This window comes from Hetaerina americana, unplaced genomic scaffold (genome assembly GCF_022747635.1).
Source record: "Hetaerina americana unplaced genomic scaffold, ioHetAmer1.1.p SCAF_3, whole genome shotgun sequence".
NCBI lineage: Eukaryota > Metazoa > Arthropoda > Insecta > Odonata > Calopterygidae > Hetaerina > Hetaerina americana.
In genome coordinates, this window is record NW_027286874.1 from 65,899,695 (window position 1) to 65,923,445 (window position 23,751).

The 23,751-nt window shown below is 36.0% G+C and overlaps 1 protein-coding gene across 1 annotated transcript in view; it reads right to left on the reverse strand.

Moving 5' to 3' along the window:
• Window positions 1-19,167: 19,167 nt before the first annotated feature.
• SLO2 (slowpoke 2) overlaps window positions 19,168-23,751 on the reverse strand; it is a 180,610-nt gene continuing 176,026 nt past the window's right edge. The window contains exon 25 of the mRNA XM_071587132.1: window positions 19,168-23,047. Coding sequence (XP_071443233.1) covers window positions 22,426-23,047 — 622 coding nt within the window. The 3' untranslated portion in view covers window positions 19,168-22,425. The remainder of the gene's footprint in view (window positions 23,048-23,751) is intronic.

A 23,751-nucleotide genomic window follows, 5' to 3' on the forward strand; every position in this document is an offset into this window, starting at 1 on the left:
ACAGACTGGTTGGGTGGATATTGCGCTACATTTTGTACTGTCGACTCAGTATTTTCCCAGGCCCCAGAATAAAAAGCGATCTGCGTATCTTTTAATATCGCGGAATACGTTTTGAATTCATTGCGAAAATTTACTCTGTACTGTCAGCGTTTTAAATCCATTTTAGTTGTTTTTTTAGGGGTTAACACCATTTATACTAGATATGCAATTCGTTATCAACGTTGTTATGTGATTTTTACGGTTTGGGAGTATAAATTTATGTTTGACAATTGATGGGGAAGTGTGAAATAACTCAATTGCGTGTGCTGGTAACAGTATCGATTTACTTATTCTCCGCTCTGTAATCATGATTTCTGTGACATTCCTCAATGCTTCGACGAAAAAGATAGATTGATATGGCCATATTACAGGACACTAAGTACCTCTATACTATATGCAGAATAAGAATTTCCTAAACGAGCTCTAATCTGTGAACCCAGATTAGAGCTCATTTAGGTATTCAATACTGAAAATAAGTTTTCTAATCTACATTACCTCAGAGCTATTAAAGGCGTTCATTGAATCCGTTACTGTGTCTAAGGCCTTTGTTTCCTCTCTTTCCTCGTCTCCTACTCCAGCGTGTATGTGATTCTTTTAAAAGCAGGATACGTTTGGATATTCTTCAACTACTCACGAAAATTAGTTTTCAAAGAAATCATCAAGACCTCATTGGAATGTGAGTAGTAACCGAGATTTAAATGTAATTTTAGCACATTCAACCTCCGAAAAATCGATTTAAATTGTAAAATCCATGTAAAAACTTTCATTAATTCAAAATTATATTGATACTTGTTGGCAAGGTAAAATCCGCGATTTTCTTCCATTAATAGTAATTTGATTCAAATTAGTCATCAACGTCTGTAGACCACGGGAAGCAATCTGTATATTTCTAAATACAAAGCATGGATGTCAAAATTGGAAATTAAGTCACAGCAAAACATAGCAAATGTTATAGCAACAACGCTCTATTTTTTTAACTAATCGAGTAGTAATTATTTAAGTTAGGGTAACTTGGTTTACAGTGCTATTTGGTACATAAATTTATATCAAAGAATAAACCAACGATATGCGTGTATAATCGAAAATCGAGCCCTTGCTCTATTGTTTACGTAGTACGTATCATGTTTATGCCGTGTCGCATGATAATAAGGGGTGAGACGAATTTCTGAAAATGCCCTCTGAAAAAACTATATTTTGCTCTTGAGATAGTGTACAATTGCCTTTCCGTCAATTGCATGTCAGTGTAATTTTAAGCTTTATATATATATATATATATATATATATATATATATATATATATATATATATATATATATATATATATATAATCATTGGGGGTATATCAACCGACCGAAATAAACTTAGGAGCTGTGTCAGTTACAAATCTGGTTATTCTGATTTTTAAACATTTAAAATGTGCATACAGATGTTAAATATGTGATTTTATTTTTATATTATATGGTACACTCACACTTATATTCAACCCGCTCGAATAAAAAATTGCCTCTAAATTCATTTAAAAACAAACTAAGCGGTTACACACCTTTCCAGTTCCTGGTTACTCGTCCTCGTCCAGTGCAGAATTGAGAATCGATGTAGGATTTGACCGTCTTGTGGCATAAACGAAGGTCCCCTCTAATGTATTCATTTGATAATATTTTCAGTTGTACATAAGGCTTGAGTTGAATCGTAGCCCCAAAAAATCTGAAAGTTATAAAATGTGTTTTAGTAGCCATGGTTAGTTTTTAAGAAATGTATCGTTCGAATTTTCAATTGGGCCTCGTCGTTGATTTCCTGGATTTGAGATATGTTTGCCTTTTAATGTGAACTTCCAATTATTAAATTGACTATTATATGAATCAATGGAGTTAACAATACTCGTGGGGTATTTATAAGGTAGCAAAATCTATTTTAATTAACATTCAGTAGTATTTTGAAATAACTATGAAATTGCAATTTATTGGTTATCACTTAATTTAATGATTTTTCATTAACATCGTATTCTATATTTTAGCGCGTCATTCAAAACTTTCATTTTCCTCCACTTCTTGAATAGACAATTTTTAGTACCTTCTTCCTTAGTTCTGTAACATTTTCCCACGTTATCAAAAAACACTAAGGAGACGCTGGAGTTACTTAATTATTTTAGATTTCAGAGAAATTATATTAAGTACCTTTACTATATTCTTCTTTCCACATTATTAGATTATCTATAATTTAGCAATTTTAAAATACAATTTCTTTTAGTTTAGGGCGTACTGATGTGTGTAGAACCAACCTGAAGTCATAAATATCTCAGAAATCACGTAATTGTACGTGATTATATAATCAGAAGAAAATTTTATATGTTGCAAGAGTGAAAATGAAAGATGAATAAACAGTTAGTTTTGTTGCTAAGCACTGGTATTTTACGATGATATTTCGTTGACTAGTCATATTTGAATGGCTTGAACGCTGCAATCTTAGGATATACTATGCAGGAGGAACGCAGTTTTTTTATGATATCTTTTTCTTAAATTCTGTTTTTCCCATGCCATAAGACTGAGTAAGAGAAAAATGGCTTATTGGCACAATATAGAAGGTCGTAAGCAACATTTTAATGTTGTCAGTCAACTGTTCTACAATCTCAATGCTGTATTGGTAACATTGGTATTCGAGCAGCCAGTTCAGATGATTATTACCCCAGATAACTAGACTAGAGGCTAAACAAGAAGAGAATTATCATGAGGGTAATGATTCTGTGAAATAATTGGTTTCCTTTCTCTTCCCCCAGTTCGGTTTTCTTACAAATCAGTATTAATGTGGCATTTAAAATAAATCACGAAGAGTATGTGTTTGAAACACTTTAAAGAAGCTTTAGTTCAGTAAACAAGATTTTAACAAATTAAATTTGTTCTATCATAATGAAACTATCATTATGTAATAATAATCAGTGGTATCAGGCGTCAACATTTGATATATTTTACGTTCATCATCATTATTCGCTCATAAAATTTTTCATTTAGGTCTTTGCTCATGGTGCCGAACCGTGGAAGGGTTGCAGTGGAAGTGGATGGAATCAAGTGCATACAATTACGGAGTTATTTTAATTTATTATAAGGTGCAATATATACTTAAAAACATTGCCCGTTACTTTGCCAAGCAGAATCATCCTCGTTATTTTCAATATTTTTGTGAAAACACGAAAATAATGCATCAATAATAATTATAATAATAGCTCTGGTGTAATAACTAAACATTGAACATAAAACTAATTGATGAAAACTGGGCATTACAGTAAAATAAATTTTTCACAAAAGTGGACGCCATTTGTTTTTTTCTGAAACTCTCTATTGTTAGTACTAGTGCACAAATTTCAAACTACACTAAAAAGAATTTAAGTAATTTTCAGCGTTAGTTGCTCGAATAAGTCCTTTCCAGCACATCGCCGGAGCCACATCAAGTCACACAGATATAAGTAACAACATGGTTTTCCCAAAACTCGGTTTCCCTGGGTGAATTGAAGGCTAGTGCTAAGAAATTGAAATTATAAAGAGAAACAACGACAAAGCATGTGAGGCAGGGAATATATACTCGGGAATATTCAAAACGAAATGCAAAAACACTAGAAATGCGATTAGGAAAATTATGATAGAAGATAGATACATAGGAAGACGTTGGAAGAAATGCATAAAGGAGATGGATGCACGATGCCAGTCCGGAAACTATCCAGCCATGCAATATTTGGAGATAAATAGCCTACCTAGAACAGTAAGGCCTTAGTCCCCTTCGAAATACTACCCTTGGCACCTCACACAATTATCCCAGTGCCTCTTAAAGGAGCGGTGCAACTGTTTTAGGGCAAATCAAGCGAAGCGCCGCTATTCTGCGCGACGCCAGCGCCATTTATTGCATATGTGCATTAATGCACATTTGTGCATGCCTTGACTCGAAGAGTATATGTCTTGTAAAAAATATATCAATTCGTAGAGTATTTAGGCCGTCGTGCTTAAAAACGTAGAGACTTGGATTCGTATTTTCAGTGAAAATTTCATTCGAATCGAGGTTAAGGGGAGTGTGACGAGAAATAATGGAGGGAGGTCTACGGGCCTTATCCTATAGAAAGGTTCTTTTTTCATGAGACTTACGACGTCATCTTTGAAGGCGGAAGTGAAAAGGGATGAAATGCTGTTCAAATATATGATTGAAGAACGTGAGTGTGTAAGCTAATGTCATGCAGGTAACTTTATTAAAAGAAAAAATAAGCGCTAATAATTGAATCAGCATTTGAATTCTTAAGTTTGACTTTTTGCCAAAGGTAAAAAACTGTTTTAAATGCAGAGATGTAGTTATTTTATCCATAGGTAACGAAATTTATAAAAAAGTAGATGCACTCATTTGGTCCGTAAACACTGTTAGAAGACAGAAATAAGATTGAATTTTAGGCGAATGTATGGTGTGTAGAAATATTATTTGACTTATCTATTCAATGTCACAATGGAATCCCATTGAGAAATCAATTTAGTACAATCAAACTACATAACGTCAGAGTGAGAGCTAAATCCGTATAACCCAATGGCCATTTAAAAACTAGTTTCCTAAGGAAACGTTCGTTACCTTCTTGGGGGATGACACACTTACATTTTATCATTTTAAAGTATTTTGACGTTGTGTATTCATTTCACAACATGTTTGTTGTGTATTCATTGTACAGCATTATATACATTTTTACTGTCTCTGGGAATATTTGTTTTCACAAATAGGTATTTTGACTCACGATCAAAATATTCTCCCTGGAAACTGAGAGCTGATTCCGAGTAAACAGGGTGTTAAGTGATACACAATTTCTTTACCCGAACATCCCAAATTTACCATACAACAGGAGGAATAGGATTTGATAAAAATAGAAAATTAAGTCACTGGTATAAATATAACACGCCATGCATTCAATCCATTTTTACCTTTCTCGGATCAAGTATTCTCAATTCGTATGAGAATTACAATCTTGTAAGAATAATTTCTTTAAGATATCTCTTAATTCCAAAATTATTAGGAGACAAGCTTATTTTTGTATTGGATTCATGATAAGTTCTGAAATAATGCACTTATAGACAAAATAGATAATTTTATGAAGTGTGCATATTTCATCATAAAATGTGTCAAAAGGGCCAATGTAATAAATGTTAAAAATCATATTCCATAAATACTATGCATGCTCCAGTGTTACTTAAATCTAGACATTTACCTCAATTTCAATGCGGGTCCTTTGGTGTACATCATTCATGACAACGGCAGTTTTAGGGAAAGGCAGTGCTGGCAACTGCTTTCATTTTGGTATTGAAATAAATAGGTCTGTCTGCTAATGATAACATTTTACTTTTCTCTGATTCAATTGTAATACACTTGGCTATTTGAATTTCTTATGCAATACATTTACCACAGCATCTCTCCTGAAATAATTGATGTTATTGACCACAGCATCTCTCCTGTAACAATTGATGTTCTCAAAAGTTTGAGCACCATACATTAAGAGGTTATACGATATAAAAAATACATACATATATATTTTGGAATATATCAGAGAACATGGCATTACAGCTTTTGTAAGCCATCTGACTGGCTCATGTCCTGCAGAAAAATGTTTAATTGGACATGTATCAACAAATCACGGACTTCTTATTCTCCTTTTTCATATCCTCCTGCACTCAAAATCAGGAACGGCTGCTCCTATCCAGGAAGTACAAGCGTGGCAATTAAGAAGTGTGCATGGATAGGAGACTTCAAAAAAACTTTAAACATTGATGAACAGAATGAAAGTGACAAAATGCTCATACTTTCCATGATATACGAAGTAATTCTTATTGATAATTCTTCAATACCTCCTTTTTTCGTATCTGACTGCTAAATCTTGAGCTTTATGCGATAGTATCCACCTAAATTAATACATTAATATTAATAAAATATTAAAAAAACTCTAAAATGTGGAAATAATTTCCTGCATCGCCAGTGCATGTAAAACATGTCAAAACTCTCGTAGATAAAGAATGAATCTCTAAAGATGAAGTGATGGTAAATGTTAACTTCTTTCCTTCATTGGCGACCAATGCGACTATGTTAAATTAAAAAAAAATTTTCCTTTTAATTCGAAATCCTGAAAATATCAAAATAATAAATATGAATCCGACATTTTCTTATTAACTCAAGAAAAATGAGAAACGTTTTAAGTTTGAATATCGAATGTAATATTGAACTGAATTCCTTGTATATGAGAATGATATTTGTGATTATCCGCATATATTTTATCCAGTTGGTGGACATCTCGGATTGTCTGAAAACAATACTCCCATGATCACGCTGTTGGCCTTTTTTTAGCTATCGCATATTAACATATTTAATGCTTAAGCCATTTTTGAAACGATTGATAAGTTTTTTAACCTAAGCAACGAAAATACCGTATTAAAATACATATTGATCCCTTATTGTCGATACTTATTTAATTTAATATTGACGTTTTTAAAATTTTTCTTATTTCTAGTTTATTTTTTTCGTTAAAAATATTTGTTTATGCAACGTTTCTGAACAGAAATAAAATGTTGATGTTTAACATTGCATTTAGTTGCTCATTTGGTGGGAGCAGCAAGACAAAGCCTTAATTTCTTCTCTTTCTTCGCGAAGTACCCTAAATACATTATTTCCAGATACTCGAAAGCAAATTGCGTTTCCTTCTAGGATTGCATCAATAATTCGTTAATATTTCGTGAGTTATGATTTTCTTGAAATGGCATATTCGGTTGTAGTCGATGAAGTACGGAGCGAGAGAGGATTAGATTAGCTCAGAGAAAATGTTTTCTGCAACTGGAAAATAATGAATGCATCTTATTTTTCTGCAGGATAACTTTATGCTTCTCAATAACTGTGATAAAAAAGATGAAACTCTAAAGATTGGGCACTTATTAGCTTCACTTATTCAATTGAATAACTGAAAATAGGAGAGCATTCTTCATAGTGTAAGAATGTTAAGAATAAACTAAACAAGAGATAGTTATTGCTATTTTATTTCCTGCTCACCTACTGTGGTTTCCTTTTGCTCGTGCGACGGGTGCTTTAAAAGTCATATTTTCCAATATCATATAAAGAATTTCCTCACTATCATGACTGCTTTTTGTATGTTTGTTTGGATAAATATTTATTTCCTATTTCTTTGATGCAATTGATGATATTTTTGCTGGCAATACCTGCTACGGACATATGATTGGCACAAATGTTACTTTCTTCAGAGTTCTATCCACTAACTGACGATAGAGGAGTATAGAGGCATCACATATTTTATTACGAGGTCATCTGGATAATTTTAAATCAGCAAACAGTTGGGTCATGATCTTCAGATACTTTTTGAAACTTGAATTGCACACGGCAGCGCTTCTCTCAGCTCAGTTGGATCGATGCTCGGGAAGTACTTCAGAATAGTATCCTCCAAATCACCAAGTTCGATCCTTATCTTTTGCTTTTTCCTGGAAATAAATTCCACATTTATTTTTTTAAACTAGACCCAATTCATCAAGAAAACATGTCTTTCCTTGGAAATGTTTCACTCTGAACTGAAGCAGACATACGATTAGGTTATTTAACGTTTCATTATAAATATTTGTAAAGATAAGACAAATAGAATTTTTTCAAGTTGTTTGAAGTTGAAGGCTGCGAGAATATAAAGGACAACAAAATGCAATTGCCTTCTTTTACTTTAAGCGTCCGCATTTGGCATGACTTCTGTTTAAAGTGTACTAGAGCAAAATGAAATCAAACCATGTTAAATCCACACTCGCAGGCGATGCCTACAATTTTGAGAAGTTTTTGATAAGCTCCAAGCACACATGTATCGTGAGTCATTCGGTCCAATATTCAATGTTAAATTAGAAATTGATTAGTTTACTGCCCTACACTAGGTTGAAATTAGAAATGAAATGTATGTTTTGTTTTAATTATTAGAAATGTGGCATTCATGGACATTTTCTATAAAATATCTAAAGTATTCTATGGTTATGATCCGAAGGGTACATAATTCATAATAGTTTACTTACAGATTGGTTTCCGTTCCAAATTGTTTAGCAGTTCCAAAAAGAAGTAATTCCTGCCCTCTTATAGCTACGACGTTGTCATCATCATCCTTGGGCCATCTAAATATTCTCATCATTTTCATGAAGTCACTTGGAGGCTCTGTTTTGAAAACATTTTCCATGGAAGCTTCAAGGGTAGCAGGATCCCTTGGATCTAGAGTGAAACTAAGCTTTTGAGTCCAGCCATCATTCAGTTTTAAACTCTGCAATCAATAAAAAAACATGAGGTGAATAAATAAATAAATATATATAAGAATAGACAGAACCAGGGAATTAAAAAAAACTCAACCACCTCCTCCCAGGCCAAAATGAAAAATACTTGGATCGTGAGGCCAAACACCAACTGAGTCGAATAAGGCTAACTCCAGTGGCAGTATTCCAAGAGAACTCACAGTTTGGTCATTGGAGCTATATCCATGGCGGTGCCAGCGGTAGTATAAGCCGCCGACCTTAGTGTACCGAAGTTCGAACCCTGCCGTGATCGGGAACTCGAACGGGAGGTCGTGGATTGGCACGGCGCCAGGGGTTGGGTACCCCATACCCACGTCCACCAGGTACAACGCGTCGTCGCGGTCCGGGTCGTCAGGGTCCTTCAGGCCCCTCACGATGGTCATCGGATGGTCATATGTCGATCGGGGGCTGGCGGTGACCCTCCCGGCGATAGTGAAGAGGTCGAAACCGATGGCCCTCAGCAGCAAGGACGCGAACCAGTTGTCGTGGATGCAGATACCGCCGATGAGGGACAGGCCGAGACGAACCACGTCGTCCGCGGTCGGAAAGCGACGCTCCGGAGGGGTTTTGTACAGCAGGACGTTCTGAGATCCAAAATCACCAGTATAAAACAATACGGCTAATAAAGACAGACTCTAAAAGGCGAGGCACACGTTGAACTAAGTCATGGAAGAGTGAGACCCGGCGGGCGGACGAGAACACGCAAATTATTAGTGCACCGTGTGCTCGTTATTTGAACAGTTTCGCTGATTCTGAAAGATGGCAATTGCTTTTGCTGATAGACACATTTATTTTTTTTCAGAAAATGAAATTCGTTTCACCGAACTTCATTGCAATACAACCAGTTTCATCACAAGTGTGACATCTTCCAGCACCCTGAAGATCTCATAAATGTACCACGTATGTACCCGCTCCAGACCATAGCGGTACGATGGTTTAATGAAATATGTGACATATCCAGGTACGTGAACATGCGCGGTACATGCATGAAATCTTCAGGGTACTGGAAGATGCCATATGTGATGAAATCGGTCGCACCGCAATAAATTTTGACGTACTTCGCAAAGTTTTTTCTAATTCCTGAAGATGCTATTCGACAAGGTTTAGTCTGATGCTATTGAATTGATGTATTCATGGTATCCAATTTTCAGCATATTGTTAGCTCGTTAGCTCCCCAAAATAACTGAAGTAATTTTTTTGGGAATGGTTACAGCGTGTAAACCTTTGATGCGGTGATAATTCGTCAGTAGACAAAGTTGGCTTCAAGGAGAAAAACATAGGAACTTGTCTGAGCCTGCAGTTTGTGAAGGTAACCCAGACCTGAAGCTATTGACGAGAGTGCAGATGAAATTTTCGTATCACAAAAAAGTCACCTTCGTAGCGGACCAGAACAATATTTAGAATGTTCAGATGGACATATTTACAAATCCGACACCATTGTATTTACACCATGACATTACTCAATGGCCAAAGATGGCCTCTTTTTAGAGACTGTCGGAAACAATAACTTCTCGTGTGAAGTTAATGTAATTGCATTCGGGTAAGAGTGTATGGAGAAGCCTCACTGCTAGCCTTCTAGTTTCCCGTCGACTCTGTCTATAGAATTTATTTCTATTTCGTTGCCACCGTTGTTAATTTATCACTTTTCAAATTCAAACTAATTTGTTTTCCAGCGACAGACATTCTGTAATTATCATATATATATATATTTATTTTATTTGTAGTCATTACCTAACATCTTTGGTCCACGCGATTCACAGCAGCGTGTCATAATCACGAGAATTCATTGAAAAGAGCATTAAATTCACGTTAATAAGTCGATGAACCACTTCAGTTTTTTTTATGAGAATGCACTCCGAAGACAGATCGGAAACCCTTGACGGTGTGGAATGGAACAGTGGGTCGGCGCTTATTTTTTGTCAGTCGAAAGGAATCGGAATTCGTTCGCAAAAAATGATCGATTTTGTGAAAAAATACGTTTTAGTCTGCAAGCCCAATGACCCGCCAAAGTTGTGCGTTGACGATCAAAGTGGACGGTACCCAATAAACGGTTCAGATATGCATCACAGTTAGGTCTGTATCTCTCAGGAGGCGTCAAAATGTGTCGAAACGAATGAAATTTCCTCCCCCAAAGAACATAAAAATGAGTCAATTACTCCTAAGGCCATGGTTTAAATCAACTAAACCGGCATTTTGTTCTAGATGTACTCTGACCCCAAGACGAGCCAGCGGAACGAAACCTGTTTTCTCAACAAATCGATCATTTCTATACTACGAATGTATTTCAAATCACGTGAGGTAAGCCTTCTCCTACTGGAAAAAGATCTTTCAATGAACATTTACGGAGGAAATAATGTTTTGCGACATAAATCACGAGACGGAGTCCACTCTGCAAACTCGTATTTCTTATCGCAAGCGTTTATTAAATATGGCCAAGATACGCACTGTTTGCGTTGCCTCTCTCCCATGGGCAAAAAGGTGAATATTCATCAAGAACGTAATTCGATTCTTATAGTTTGTGCTTATAACATTCACGCTTATACTTTATTAATTACGACCTAATAAGTATTGTGCAGTGCCTTAGTAACAATATATAAATTCGGCGACACTCACCCTCAAATTTTTGAAGAAAAAAACTTAAGGAATGGTAAGGTGTAGATCGGAGAATAAGATTTCAGAAATAAAAGGTTTCAGGAAATAAGCAATTGAGTCGTGAGAATTATACTTAAATTGCGAAACTGTATAATTTCATTTGCTTGGTAGGACAAAGAGAAAACCGCAAGAACGGGAAACTGTTTTGGAAAAGAAAGAGTGAAGAAGAAGTACATGATGACATCCTAACTCATACGTCATAACACATCATAACTCATGCATGCATGGGTTATGACGTGTTCATGGAATAAGCAGATGTGCCCCTTTATCCTCACTAATCTAGGAAAAATTAGTAATTAAAATGTGGACATCATGGGGTGTTACTGCATTAACTGCACCAATTAAGTGATCAAATCCTGATTGAATGGTAGAAGAAGCATATCACTGGATGGACACCGAAATACGGTAATTAACCCAATAATTTGGAGAAGATAATGATAATTATAATTATACTTTGTCTATGAAAGTGGGAACATGAGTTTAGGAAACCACATATCTAAAAAAATGGAATTATAAATGCCTATATCTATGCATAATTATTATTTGGTAGACCATCGTTCAAGGTAAGTTTTGGATGAACAAAAAATTAACACCCCTCCATTTATTCGCCTCACCCAACAAGATGCAATCTGACACCAAATACGGCACACCAATCCACATGCATTCTACCTCCCTTCATTTCATCCAGCATGCCAATCTTTTTCCTACCCTGCTCTCACTTGCCTAACGCTCTCCCCTCTATCACAATTCTTAGGATCTCATCGGCAATCAAAATACTCTGCATCCAACTTTCCTGCTTCCTTAGGATATTTCCTAACATCCCTCTCTCCATCCCCATTGTGCCTAGTTTTTCTTCGTTTTCATTTTTGTTCATTTTGTTCTTTTCCGTCTTTCTGCACACCCACACCTAATAAATAAGTCTCCGACCAACGCCCATCATCTTGCTTCAAAAACCATATTTTCCACGTTGTAATAAACCACGCTCAATGTAAAAATTTTCCCTAATTTTTCTTTGACGTCTTTACTCAACGCTCCCGTCATCAATTAATTATGAGAGCCTTTTTTCCTAACGTAGTCCTTCTCCTATGCCCTTACTACGTACTTTGACCATCTTAGTTCAAACGAATTAATATCGATGAAATTCCTTTATTAAACCATCAAAATCATTAGATACGTATTTATTTCTTTATATCCGCAGGTGATATCTTTGCCAATAGGGCATTGGTGTTATAAGATACCGGCAACAATAAAGCACTGTACAGAACATGACATTCTTCGTATTTAGAAGTGTAATGCATGTCTTACACTGAAAACCCAACGGCTCAGACCGTCCCTCAGGATGCTTTACTACTCGGTTCAAGATTGTAAATTCACGGTTAATAAGTTAAACATTCGAATTCTTTCAGGTTTATCTTTTGATTATCTACCGAGTTGTTAAAATCATATTTTTGTGTACCATTAAATTATTTAATTATCATCAGGAGCCACAATCAGTCATTATTTTTCTAAAAAATGATTAGAATTCAAGTAAAATGCATTTATATGCGTGCGATTGAATTTATGAGTTTACATAAATAAAACATTAAATTATTTCAAAACATATATAATACTCAACTTCGAATATGGAATTAAAAATGTTTACTTTGGTTTTTTAGATAAAGAATGGAATTGTGGGGAATGAGGGCTCTTTAAAATGAAATGCAATGCATAAAACTAAGAAAGCACAAAAATATCCCACAAAATTCCTTCAAAAAATGCATTTTAATTTACTTTCCCCCGCTCACATTCGAAGCAAAAATTATGTCTTATTTATATTATAGTCACCGTGGAGAGTGGACATATTCACTTTCAACCAACTGGTGAGGGGGGGATTTCAAAACAAGAATTACGAAATTACCCCCTAGCTTATGGAAGAAAAACTAAAAAAAATATAATTGGGAGACGATATAAGTGAACAAACACTAGGGGAGCCAATTGACCACTTCAATTGCACTGACGGCGTGGATTTTATTGAGATGGTTGCCTTGGAACAACTCAGAATAACTCGAATAACGATGTACCCAAACCTGGTAGGTGATCAGAAATGTGCTTTTCATGGGTTGAAAAAAAATGTACTTAAGCTCTATGGTCTATCCTTTCATACGGCATTAATGTCGAGATGCTGTCGGACTAAGGTAAGATGATAAAAGGAACTCCATTAATTAATCTTACCTGGAAAGGCACCTCGCTCAGAAGGCATCTCATGATCCTGTTCAAGAGCCGAAGGTCAAGAGGTCGATTTTCGACGTCTACAATACCGAGCTTATCTCTCACGAATTCGATTGCTTCCTTGCGGCTAATAGACATCTCTAAAACAAATATTGCTACCGTGCACCTTAATTATGTAAGTTTACAACAATTTGTGACTTCTAAGTACTCTGGTTTGGGTGAAGTTAGTTCACAGATGCGGACGATTCATCTGGTCTGCAGTTCCGAAGGCGAGCTCTCGTCTCTAAGAACCTCCGATGAGGAAAAAGAACCCGATACAAGATAGGTTCGAGGAGAAGCATTGTTTTACCTCTTTTTGTAGAGTCAATAAAAGCAGTCATATCTTCGCCTTTCCTCCGCGTCATCGCAGGTCGTATTTCAGAGAAAAAACTTACCAAAAGTTCTTTTCACCAAAAAGTTCTTGATTCGAGCGGGTACTGTCGTCGCCGGAAAAAAGCTACCTAAAGCGATTCTTGGCGCCTGCCCCAAAAAACATTTCATGCAATTCTAATTCTAATTTAAGGAGGAATCTGTAAATTCGCCTAACGCAGAAATTTTGCCAGAGCCTATCTCGACTTTAATGTGATTCTCGTTCAAGAAAAAGAACACGTTAGCCAATCGATAAAAGATTTAGCGATCTATTCATGACATGAAGAAACTCGGGCTCCCGCTTCAGGCCTGAAATTTCACTGACATTTTTTTGCCTATGCCGGAGACTTGGTCATGGTGTGAGTGAATTTTTGCGAACATTATGTATTAATATGATTTGTATTTGTGGTGAGGAAAAATATGGCTGGTTTTTGGGTCTCATTTGGTCGTAAAGGGCAGCCAAGTGTCACTGATATTCCTTGGTGTCATGTCTGGCCTTAGGCTCTGTCGAATTTGTTCATTTGTTTCAACTTCTCTTCCCTCTCTTGTCAGTCGTGCTTTAAAATGTTTCTCTCACGCGATTACTCTCGTGGCGGTGATGTCTATATCGTAACCACCTGCGGCACGCTCCGCGACCGCTGACCTCTCTATCCTAGCAGAATTGCAATCTCCTGCTCCTTGCTTCCCGTCTTGAGCGTGCGAAATATGTCATCACGAGCTAAATCAAGCTCACATTCCTGTGAAAAATTACTCAGCTGTGGGATCCGAAATAAGTTTCGGAGATTATATAATATCAAATTTCTTAATTTTAAAATCTCACCTCTCATAATTGCTACAAGAGTACTAAACAGCTACTCTGAAAATAGAAAAGATAGCAGAAAATTTGGAGGGTGACTTTGCTTCCCCGAATTTAAAAATACTAAACCACAGGAATGAGGGAAAATTCTGGAGAGTGGGAAGAGCAAGTTTCTATTAAATCTCTTCAAAATATTTCTCTTGAAGACTAAAAATAATAATTTAATTACATTTTCCACTGTTTCAGAACCTAAATGCTTTATTTTTGGGAAAGTTATATTTGTTGGTTTTCGTTAGGCACCGCTCCTGACGCAACAATAAAATAATTTTAATTGCCAGTTATTGGGGAAGATACTGCGATAAAAGTTTTTAAAATGCATGAAAAAGATACGTAATACAATAGACAGGTAAGAATACAGATAGCTGATTGAAAATCACAAATAGGGTAGATAGCATGCATGTGATTTTTTTGGGGGTATGTTGAGAATAATTCCACAGCTTTGAAATGTGAGCTGTCAACCAATTACATCGAAACATTGTAAATATTTTTCAGTTTTCATTCACGCTATAACCCCCCACCTATCTTCCTTTCCCTTGATATTAGACTCACCTCGCGATATCTCACCCTTTGTACTCTTCAACAGACCCCAATCATTCCCTCCTCCTTCTGTCATCTCATGATCTCTCCACCTCTTATCATGGATGCCAGCGGTACGCTATAAGTCGAGAAGATCGTTGAAACCTAATTCTGTTATTCAATTTCGTAGCAAGTCTTGGACAGTTTCTGGGTGATCCTAATCTCCGATTTTACTGGCATAATTGATCGGCGCTGGATCTCAAAAGGGGATCCGGGGGAAGTGGGTAGTATTGGTTCAAATAGTCTCTATAACCTATGAGCATCATCACTCTCTGCTTCCCCTTCGTGCTTTATTTTATAATTTTACGTTTTTCTCTGTGAAATAGAATACTTTTACAGCAAACTGGGAGGCTCCATCAAACAGGAAAATTTAACTTTTAAATCATAGCATAAAGGTTATAGCAATTATCATTTCAGTTAAAACAATACATTAATTTTGAATAATGCAATTTATGGCACCGCATATTTAATAGTCAACAATTTGACATTATGAAATTCGCACTCGCTATAGTAGTCTTTTCTAATTGAAAATGATTTTAGTCGGTACGGGGGCACTCCCAGGAACCCCTCGCCCCCTCTCAAGGAATGCGACCCGGGAACGTGATGAGCGAAGTTTCTATGGAGGAGTGAAGGCGAAGTGAAAGAGAAGGTCATTAAAGTAGTTACAAGGAAAGTGACAAAAAACGCGTCGTGTGTGCAAAGCATTTTCTGATGAATTCTTTGCTCTAAATGTCATACCAAAGAGCGGCGGTTAACGATAACAGGAGATCGATTTTCCACATCCTGCACGAAGGAAGAATATATGTTGAAACATTTAACGTATAATATCGGTCCACTATTGGCAACATTTATTTGATGCAAGGCCATAGCATAGGCAATACTTAATAACAATAGGTTTAATATGAATTAAATCCAGTCATAAGGGAATCGGTTGGTGCGGTGGCTTGCGTACTGACTCCCCATCCAGAGGGCCCGGGGTCGACTCCTGGAGACGGCAAATTTTTTTCAATGGTATCCCAATCCCTACTTAAGGCTCTTAGTTGAGAGCACTTTCAGTCAGTACGCCGTCCACCGGATGGGACGATAACTGTGGGCCCCTTGGCGCATTTCGTTAAGAGTTGGCAAAAGCCGACGCCGAGTTTCTCTCCATCCTTCCTCCTTTTCCATGTATCCCTAATGGCACAAATGACCTCAGCTATCGGTCGTCTTCCCTAAAGCTACCACCACTCGATAAAGGGATAGCATTGCGTTGTTTTCAATGCCTTTAGTATTCGACGAAACGGATTGCAAGAGCAAGTTAGGGATCGAGGAGAGAAACGTCTCCTTCTTCTTCTGCAATGTGAAAAGGCACTTGTTCCTACGTCTTGTTTTCTAACTGGGTTGCAATGTATTTATTCGCGCAGAGCATACATGCTCATTAGCTGACTTTCTTTAGATTGCCAAATAAAGTAACCCTCTCTTTGCTACTATGAAATTACCGACCTAAATCTTAATGATGTACGAGCGGATGCTAGAAAAAGGCACGATTTAGAAGAATCAATCTGGGGAAATGTCATCAGCAATCATATTTTCTGCTGACCTCTTCCTCTGATCCAACTTCGGATAATTCTTTAGGATCGCACTTTCCAGAGCTAAAAATGGGAGAGGGAGGAGCCTTATACAACTCAAAACTCGGCAGCATGAAGCAGGAGGGGGTATTCCTCCCAGCATATTCTCTGCCAATGTCATGTTTCCTGTGCGATTTAGAGCACATAATCAAACGCCTTCCTTACTTCTGTTCTATTGTACTTGAACTCGTGCATTGTACGCTATACTTTTCCAAGCTTTTCTTCTTTCTTTCCTCGCTTCCCCAAACGCTCCTGCTCACAAGTAAGACTCGTTACCTCTCAGTTCACCAATGAAGTCCAAAACCACCCATCCAGTACTGAATCTAAAGGACAGCTCTTCCTTTTAATTATCTATGTATTAATCTACTCGGTCAACGGTAAACGCAATACTCTCCTCAGTTTTTCCTTTTCTCTGCTCTTTGTTCTTTCGCGCTCTCGTTCCCTCAATTGCTCGTGCAGTTTTTCGCAAAAGATTCTCGCGTGTACATTCATTTGAAGGTGGTGCCCTTGTCTGGATAAGAGCCGTCATCTAACGAGCACTCTCAGAAATGATTTAGCGTAACTTTATCAATCATTTTATTTGTGATACTTTTCAAAAATTACGCCGTTAATTACACTATCAGAGCCTAAGTTATGCGGGTGTCTTAGGCTGAACTCAAACGTAATAAGATACAAAGGTAATAAATTATGAGCATTACTCGTTGCCTCAAGAAGGGATTTTGAAATAAAATAAAATTGTAAAATACCTTGCCTTGTATATTGATTCAACTTTATACAGGGAAAACCATGTTTGCAACTTTAAAAATAAAATAATGAAAATAAAAATTATGCCTGCTGTTGCATCACTATATCGGGAGCGGCATATCGTTTCGAGACGATCACTGAGTATTAATTCTGTACTGATCGATAGCCACATATGCTATATGATGAAGGTTTGGGGTTGGTACAGAGAGGATGTATTTAATGTCTGAGCAGTACTGCAAAGAAGATACATCAAAATTCTGTTTAGTTTTGACTTCCTAACAACTACTAAGGAATCCCATTAATTAGCTAATGTGTTAAAGTTTAAATCTATAGTTTCTTTAGTGGCACATATCTTTACATTAAAACATGGCCTATTATAGTCAAATAGTACACCTATTATACACTCTCAAATGCATGCCTACACACATGTCAACACTTTACTCTCAGCAAGATCAGGTTTGAAATGAATTCACTCTTAGAATGTCCTTAAATAAATTTAAAAATTATTTATGAGATTGTATTTAACTATATTCTAAGAGATTAAATATTACTTTACTCAGTTATTGCTATTATATTCTTTTTATTTTATTCAGGCTGTGTTGCTCAAACAAGTATATTTGTGTCTTTCTCTTTTGCTTTAATTTTGTACAACCAAATTTGCTGTTATTTACTAATATCTCTTTCAAAACAGTTGTTGTAAACTATGTGATCTTTTCACTTACTCTGTTCCTCTATCAGCTGCAGGCTCATAAGAACATAAATTACAAAATATACTATATTGTATTTAACTTGATAGTATTTAATTGTATGTAATTTTAATAAAAATAATGAAAATGTTGACAGATATGTTTTGTTCACCATTGTTTTAATTCTAACCACATTGCAGTTTAATACTATTGCAAATCTACTAGAATATAAAATTAACTATGTAACATTAAAAAATTAATAAATGGTAACATGTGACTCTAGTGCAAAAATTTACATTTGATAATTTCCGTAACTTTGGAACCATGTGAAAACAATAGTGAATAACATACCTGGAGTATAAGTATCGTGTACCTCATATATATAGCAAACATTATGCAGGTCTGCTAAAGGGGCCAGTCATGACCTTTCCAGCAGCCTAGTGATACTTCTCAATGACTAGGATCTCCTCTCCTAGGGTCTCCTTCCATCTCCAAGTGCTTGGAAATCATCATGCCATAGGAATTCATTCATATGCATCTGCTTTCACATTTAACAAGCTATACTTTCTCCTTGTTTTTAAAGCCATTTTTAACTGAATTCTAGTGTCTTATTCCTGTGATTACATTCCTTTTATTCGTGATTAACCATTCAGGGAGAGTTGTGACAGCAACACTATATCGTTTAGTTTGAATTAATATCAGAATTAAATTATCTTATTGAAAAACTGAAAATGAAAATTTAATTTTTGACATAGAGTAAAAATAAATATTCTACACTTGGCTATAAAAGTAACCAAAACAAACCTCCCTTGCAGGTGATTGGTATTATGGTTCTCAGCGATGCATTTGTTAACTTGTGTTGGTATTCCTCAATAAGTATCAAAAACTGGAAATGGGAAGCCAAAAATGTTTGTAGTAGGTACCATTAAAAGTATATGGCTGGTACCTATACTTGTGTATACCTGTATGCACTTCGATGCTTCAAAATAGAATCCCTTGAATTGGAATACTCAATTTTATGAATTCATAATTAGGGGCTTCACATCATGAAATGAAATAAAAAAGAGTCAGCAAAATACAATATATAATGTGCTCTTCCATAATATACATGATTTTCAAGCGTAGTTTACCCACACTTTCACACAATATACATAGATTTTAAAATTTTTTATGAAGAAAGGTTTTTCCATTACCACTTCAAGTATTGATTACTCAGCAGCATTACAACCTCCATCAAATAGATTAAAATTAGGCAAAATTTCAGTCATTTTCATGCACCAATTCTACATCAGAAAATTATAGCTATTTATACTCCTAGCTGGGAGGTCTCTATTTCCCAGATATTCACTGTTAACAAGGGAATATACAAGGATGTAGCATTCATTAAATTTGGCACCCCCTGAAAAATTTAGGACATATATTTTTACATTCTTAAAATCGATTTTTGTTTATCAATTGCATCTCGTCCTAGATTTCAGCCAGACTATTAAAATTATCAAATGTGGTTCCCTGGTTGGTGGATAGTTCCATAGTTGTAGAAGGCTGATTGATTACAAAATTATTCAATTTTTGCATAAAAATTTTCTTAAAAATCATATTTTGAAACTGTAAGATCTCTTGTGTAACAAAGTGGAACAACTTGTAATCAACATTTAGCAGATTTGAATGAGAGTTTATAAAAATAGAGGACTTGATTCTCATACTATACATCTCTCATACAGAGCTGATGGATGAAGTTATGTAAAACTTATAGATATGATATTCAAAATGTGATACATGGATTAAATCACGAATATTTATATAAATCATTTGAAATAAATTAAGATTTCATAAAGTAGTTTCCATTGACATGGGGACACATTGAATTTATCTTTTGTTGACAAAATAATTGTAATAATAATTGAAGTAAAAAAAGCATTTAAATACCCAAGCCCTCCTGAAATCAATCGTTTATTCTCAGTGCTCTGAGGAAAGTTAAAGGCTGTGTTATAATATGAATTCAAATATACTTTTAGATATTATCAGTTGAAGAGGAGACTAATGCTTATGGTACCTACAGAATCTGACAGTTTGATCTGACAAGTTTGGCATCCCTGTAAGTTGAGAAAAGAAGAATGAAAGAGAAGCTATTTTTCTTTTCTGCTGTACCAGAACATATTCCATGTAAGCAGATGTGAAAAATATGTGCAGTTGTGTTGCATAAATGTTAACTATAGTGTTGGCCATATAATTAGAAGAATCCCAACAAAACCATTCGCTGCTGCAGAGTGATCTTCTACAGTCCACTGTGCAGCACTTGCCTCAACAACTGTGACAGCTAACTTCCAATTTTTTTTTACATATGTGTAGGCTATATTGCTTCCGAACAGATGGCATTCAAGAAACGAGAGAATTATATTAGCCAAGACAATGAGAAAGTATCAAGAGATATTAAAGCATATATACATAACAACTTTCATGGTAGAAGAAAACAAATATTGAAATTCGTTGGAAAGCATTCGATTGGTATCATTTTTCAAAGTAATCACCAATGCCTAAATAGCAGTGCTCAAATATAACTATTAATTTTCTCATCTTCTAAGCTGTAACATGTACTTTGGAGTAATGTGCCCCAAACTGCCAGATCTGACTGCTGAATCATGTACCAATTAGGAGAAAGGAACTTTCTATATCAATTTTCCCCCAAAATACTTAATTAAATGCCTTATATTAATTGACTTGAAAATCAAAGGCTTCCTTTGAATGAAAAGCTAATGTGAAATTTGATCAGATGACCTGAACTTCCAAAGAAAGAGTTCTCTCTCACTATAGAACTATAGTTACGAAACGTAACTTCAATGTATCATACTACATTTTGCATATTGAATTACCTCAATTTTGCATTAATTATTTTAATGAAGAATTAAAATATTATACTCTTGTTTAACTATTCTTGAAATTAAAGAAGGTATGCATTAGGCATGCAGACATTTTCCCATACTTGTTGCATTGTTGTAAAAAGTTTTCTTAAAAAATTATGCAAATGATTTTCAAGCATTTTAATATGATAATGACAACCAGAAATCACTTGGCAACTTTTGGTAAAAGTGCTTCTGAAAATTTAGTAAACAATTATTTAAAAAATTGTAAATGGAATATTTGAGGATGATTGGAGAAAATGTGGTTTCAAATCAAATCTCAGATGTAACTCCTTAAACTTATATGTACCTTATTTTGTTTTTGGAATAAGTATCTATTTTTCCCTGAATGTTATTGGTCGTCCTTTCAAAAAATTCTTGTACATATTTTACTGAAAAAGTCTAAGAACTGACTACTTTTACTAAACAGATAGGATCAATTTTAGCGGAGCTTGTAACTATTATATTTAATATTTACTATTAGTTATTCACTCACTGAAGTAAATTCTAAAAGAAGACAAGTTTCATTTCGATACTATTTGTTGGACGATTTTACCAAGTGATTTCTGGATAAAAGATATGCCTTGACATTCAAATGAGTGCTTGTCTGCATGCACCCATGCAAGTGGTAGTGCATGAGCCATATCAGTTAGTTACCCAATATTTTCGTTTTTCTTAAAAGGCTGCTAGATAAAATCTTTCATTGATTCAAGTGTATATAAAATTTTTATTAGCAGAAATATTAATTTAAAGTTTATATTGTTCCCACTTCCACTCCCATTCCACCCTAGGAGTCAATGCCTGTCGTTTCACTTAATTTACATTCATACATAGCAAGTCATCATCATTCACCAACCAGATATTAATCACAGTCTGTAATCAGTCATTCTCATTCCAATTGAAAAGGGCCAAGAAGAATTTATCTATGACTTCACCCAATTGTTAGGAATCTTTACATTAAGGACTTTCCTGAGCATACCAGCATGCTCTTGGAGAAATTATGCCATTAATTATCAATACATAAATACATATGTATACGAGTAAAAGTGTGCATGAAGCACTTTTTTAGTACCGATATCAGATTTTCTTTTTTGAAACTTCATTGCTTCATCATGTATATACTCAACATGTTAAATCACTCTCGAATATACAGTACCAAATGTACATAATTGGCATACATGTGGCAGGGAGCATGGATTATCCCTTGCTGTTGCTAGCCCATCATGATTTCTTTGTGCCAGTGCTTTCAAGAGGACACAATGCCATTATGTGTATCTTCTGAAAAAACTTGCAATGCTTTCAGGCATTTACTTATATAACTCCTTTTCCTTTTACAAAAGGGTGTGGAGGTGGGGAAAGAGTGCAATTGGATTAGATCCACTTATTCCTATTGGAAGCACTCAGTCTCCTCCCCCACATTAGGTTATATCATACAATGGTTCCTTGGAGATGTTGCGCTTCTGCGGACATTCCACTGCTGTTCCCACCCCCCATTCCGCTGCTACCTCCCCCAATACTACCAAGGTTACCCATGCTCCCTGTTCCGGCCATGCTCATCCCCTCCTCTGGTGGGGTTACTTCCAGTCCAATGCTGCCGTTCAGGGCTATTTTGATACCACCACTTGCTCCACTCGTCCCAGATGTCGTGGCAACGCTTGCATCAACCCCCAGGTCATCGTAACTGTCCTTACCCTGTCTTGCCGCGGCTGCAGCAGCTGCGGCTGCAACCAAGCCCTGTCTGAGTGAATTTGATCGTCGAAGTAGGATATCATCCACCCTGAGAGAATTTGATCGACTTCGGCAAGCACCAGCCACTGTGGGGCTGTCTGGAAGGGATAATGAGTTTGCTTTTGTGGCAAGTGGAGGTGGTCGCTGGAAGATTCCAGAGCCCCTCCTTCCAGGAATCCCTGGTAAACCAACCCCACCTCCAGCACAGATTCCCACACTTGCAAGCTGCTGCTGTGTACAAAAGCTGATGTTGGATTTTCTTCTGCTGTTGTGCCTTTCAAATGTTTTCTGAGCAGAGAATGGACTTGGACGTATAAGATAGCTGCAAAGCAATGACATTACTTACTTGGTGTGCTAAGAAAGAACCAAATATAACATTCAGATACATTGACAAAATTAACTCTAGCAAAAATATTTTGATTTCTGTACATACTAAGCATTGAAAGGCATTTATTTCATAAAAAAGCTCAATGTCTTTTGCTGGGAGAGAATTTCAGTTTCCAATTAATGCAGTGGAAACCAATTAAGACAAAAAAGAGAGCATTAAGTATTCATTGAAATGGATGCAGTAGCGGCCCATTCCAGGCACAGCATTTTTTAGGATAAATCTGCATTTACATGGAATGGTTAACTCAAAAAACAGTTCACATGAAAAGATTTTTCTCCTCAGAAAATTAATCCTGGAAAATAATTTTTTTAGGAGTAACATGAAACTGCATTTTTGGCTTAGTTCCAAATCCACTCCTCTCGCCATGGCAGTTTCTTACAAAACCTCTTATAAAACTCCTAATAAGATTTTCCATTAACACATGAGTGAGAATATGCAGTAATAAAATGCATTGAGAAGATTGTTTAAATTACTGAAATCACATGGTGGATGTATAATCACAGGATTTAGGTGAGAAAAACCACAGAAACCAACCCCAGGGTTGGGATGGTAGGCAAGGGTGGAGCTGACCTAATACTAAGCCCTATATAGCATGTGTGAAATCCACAAATCAGGATAGGGGGTGCTACCGCCTATGA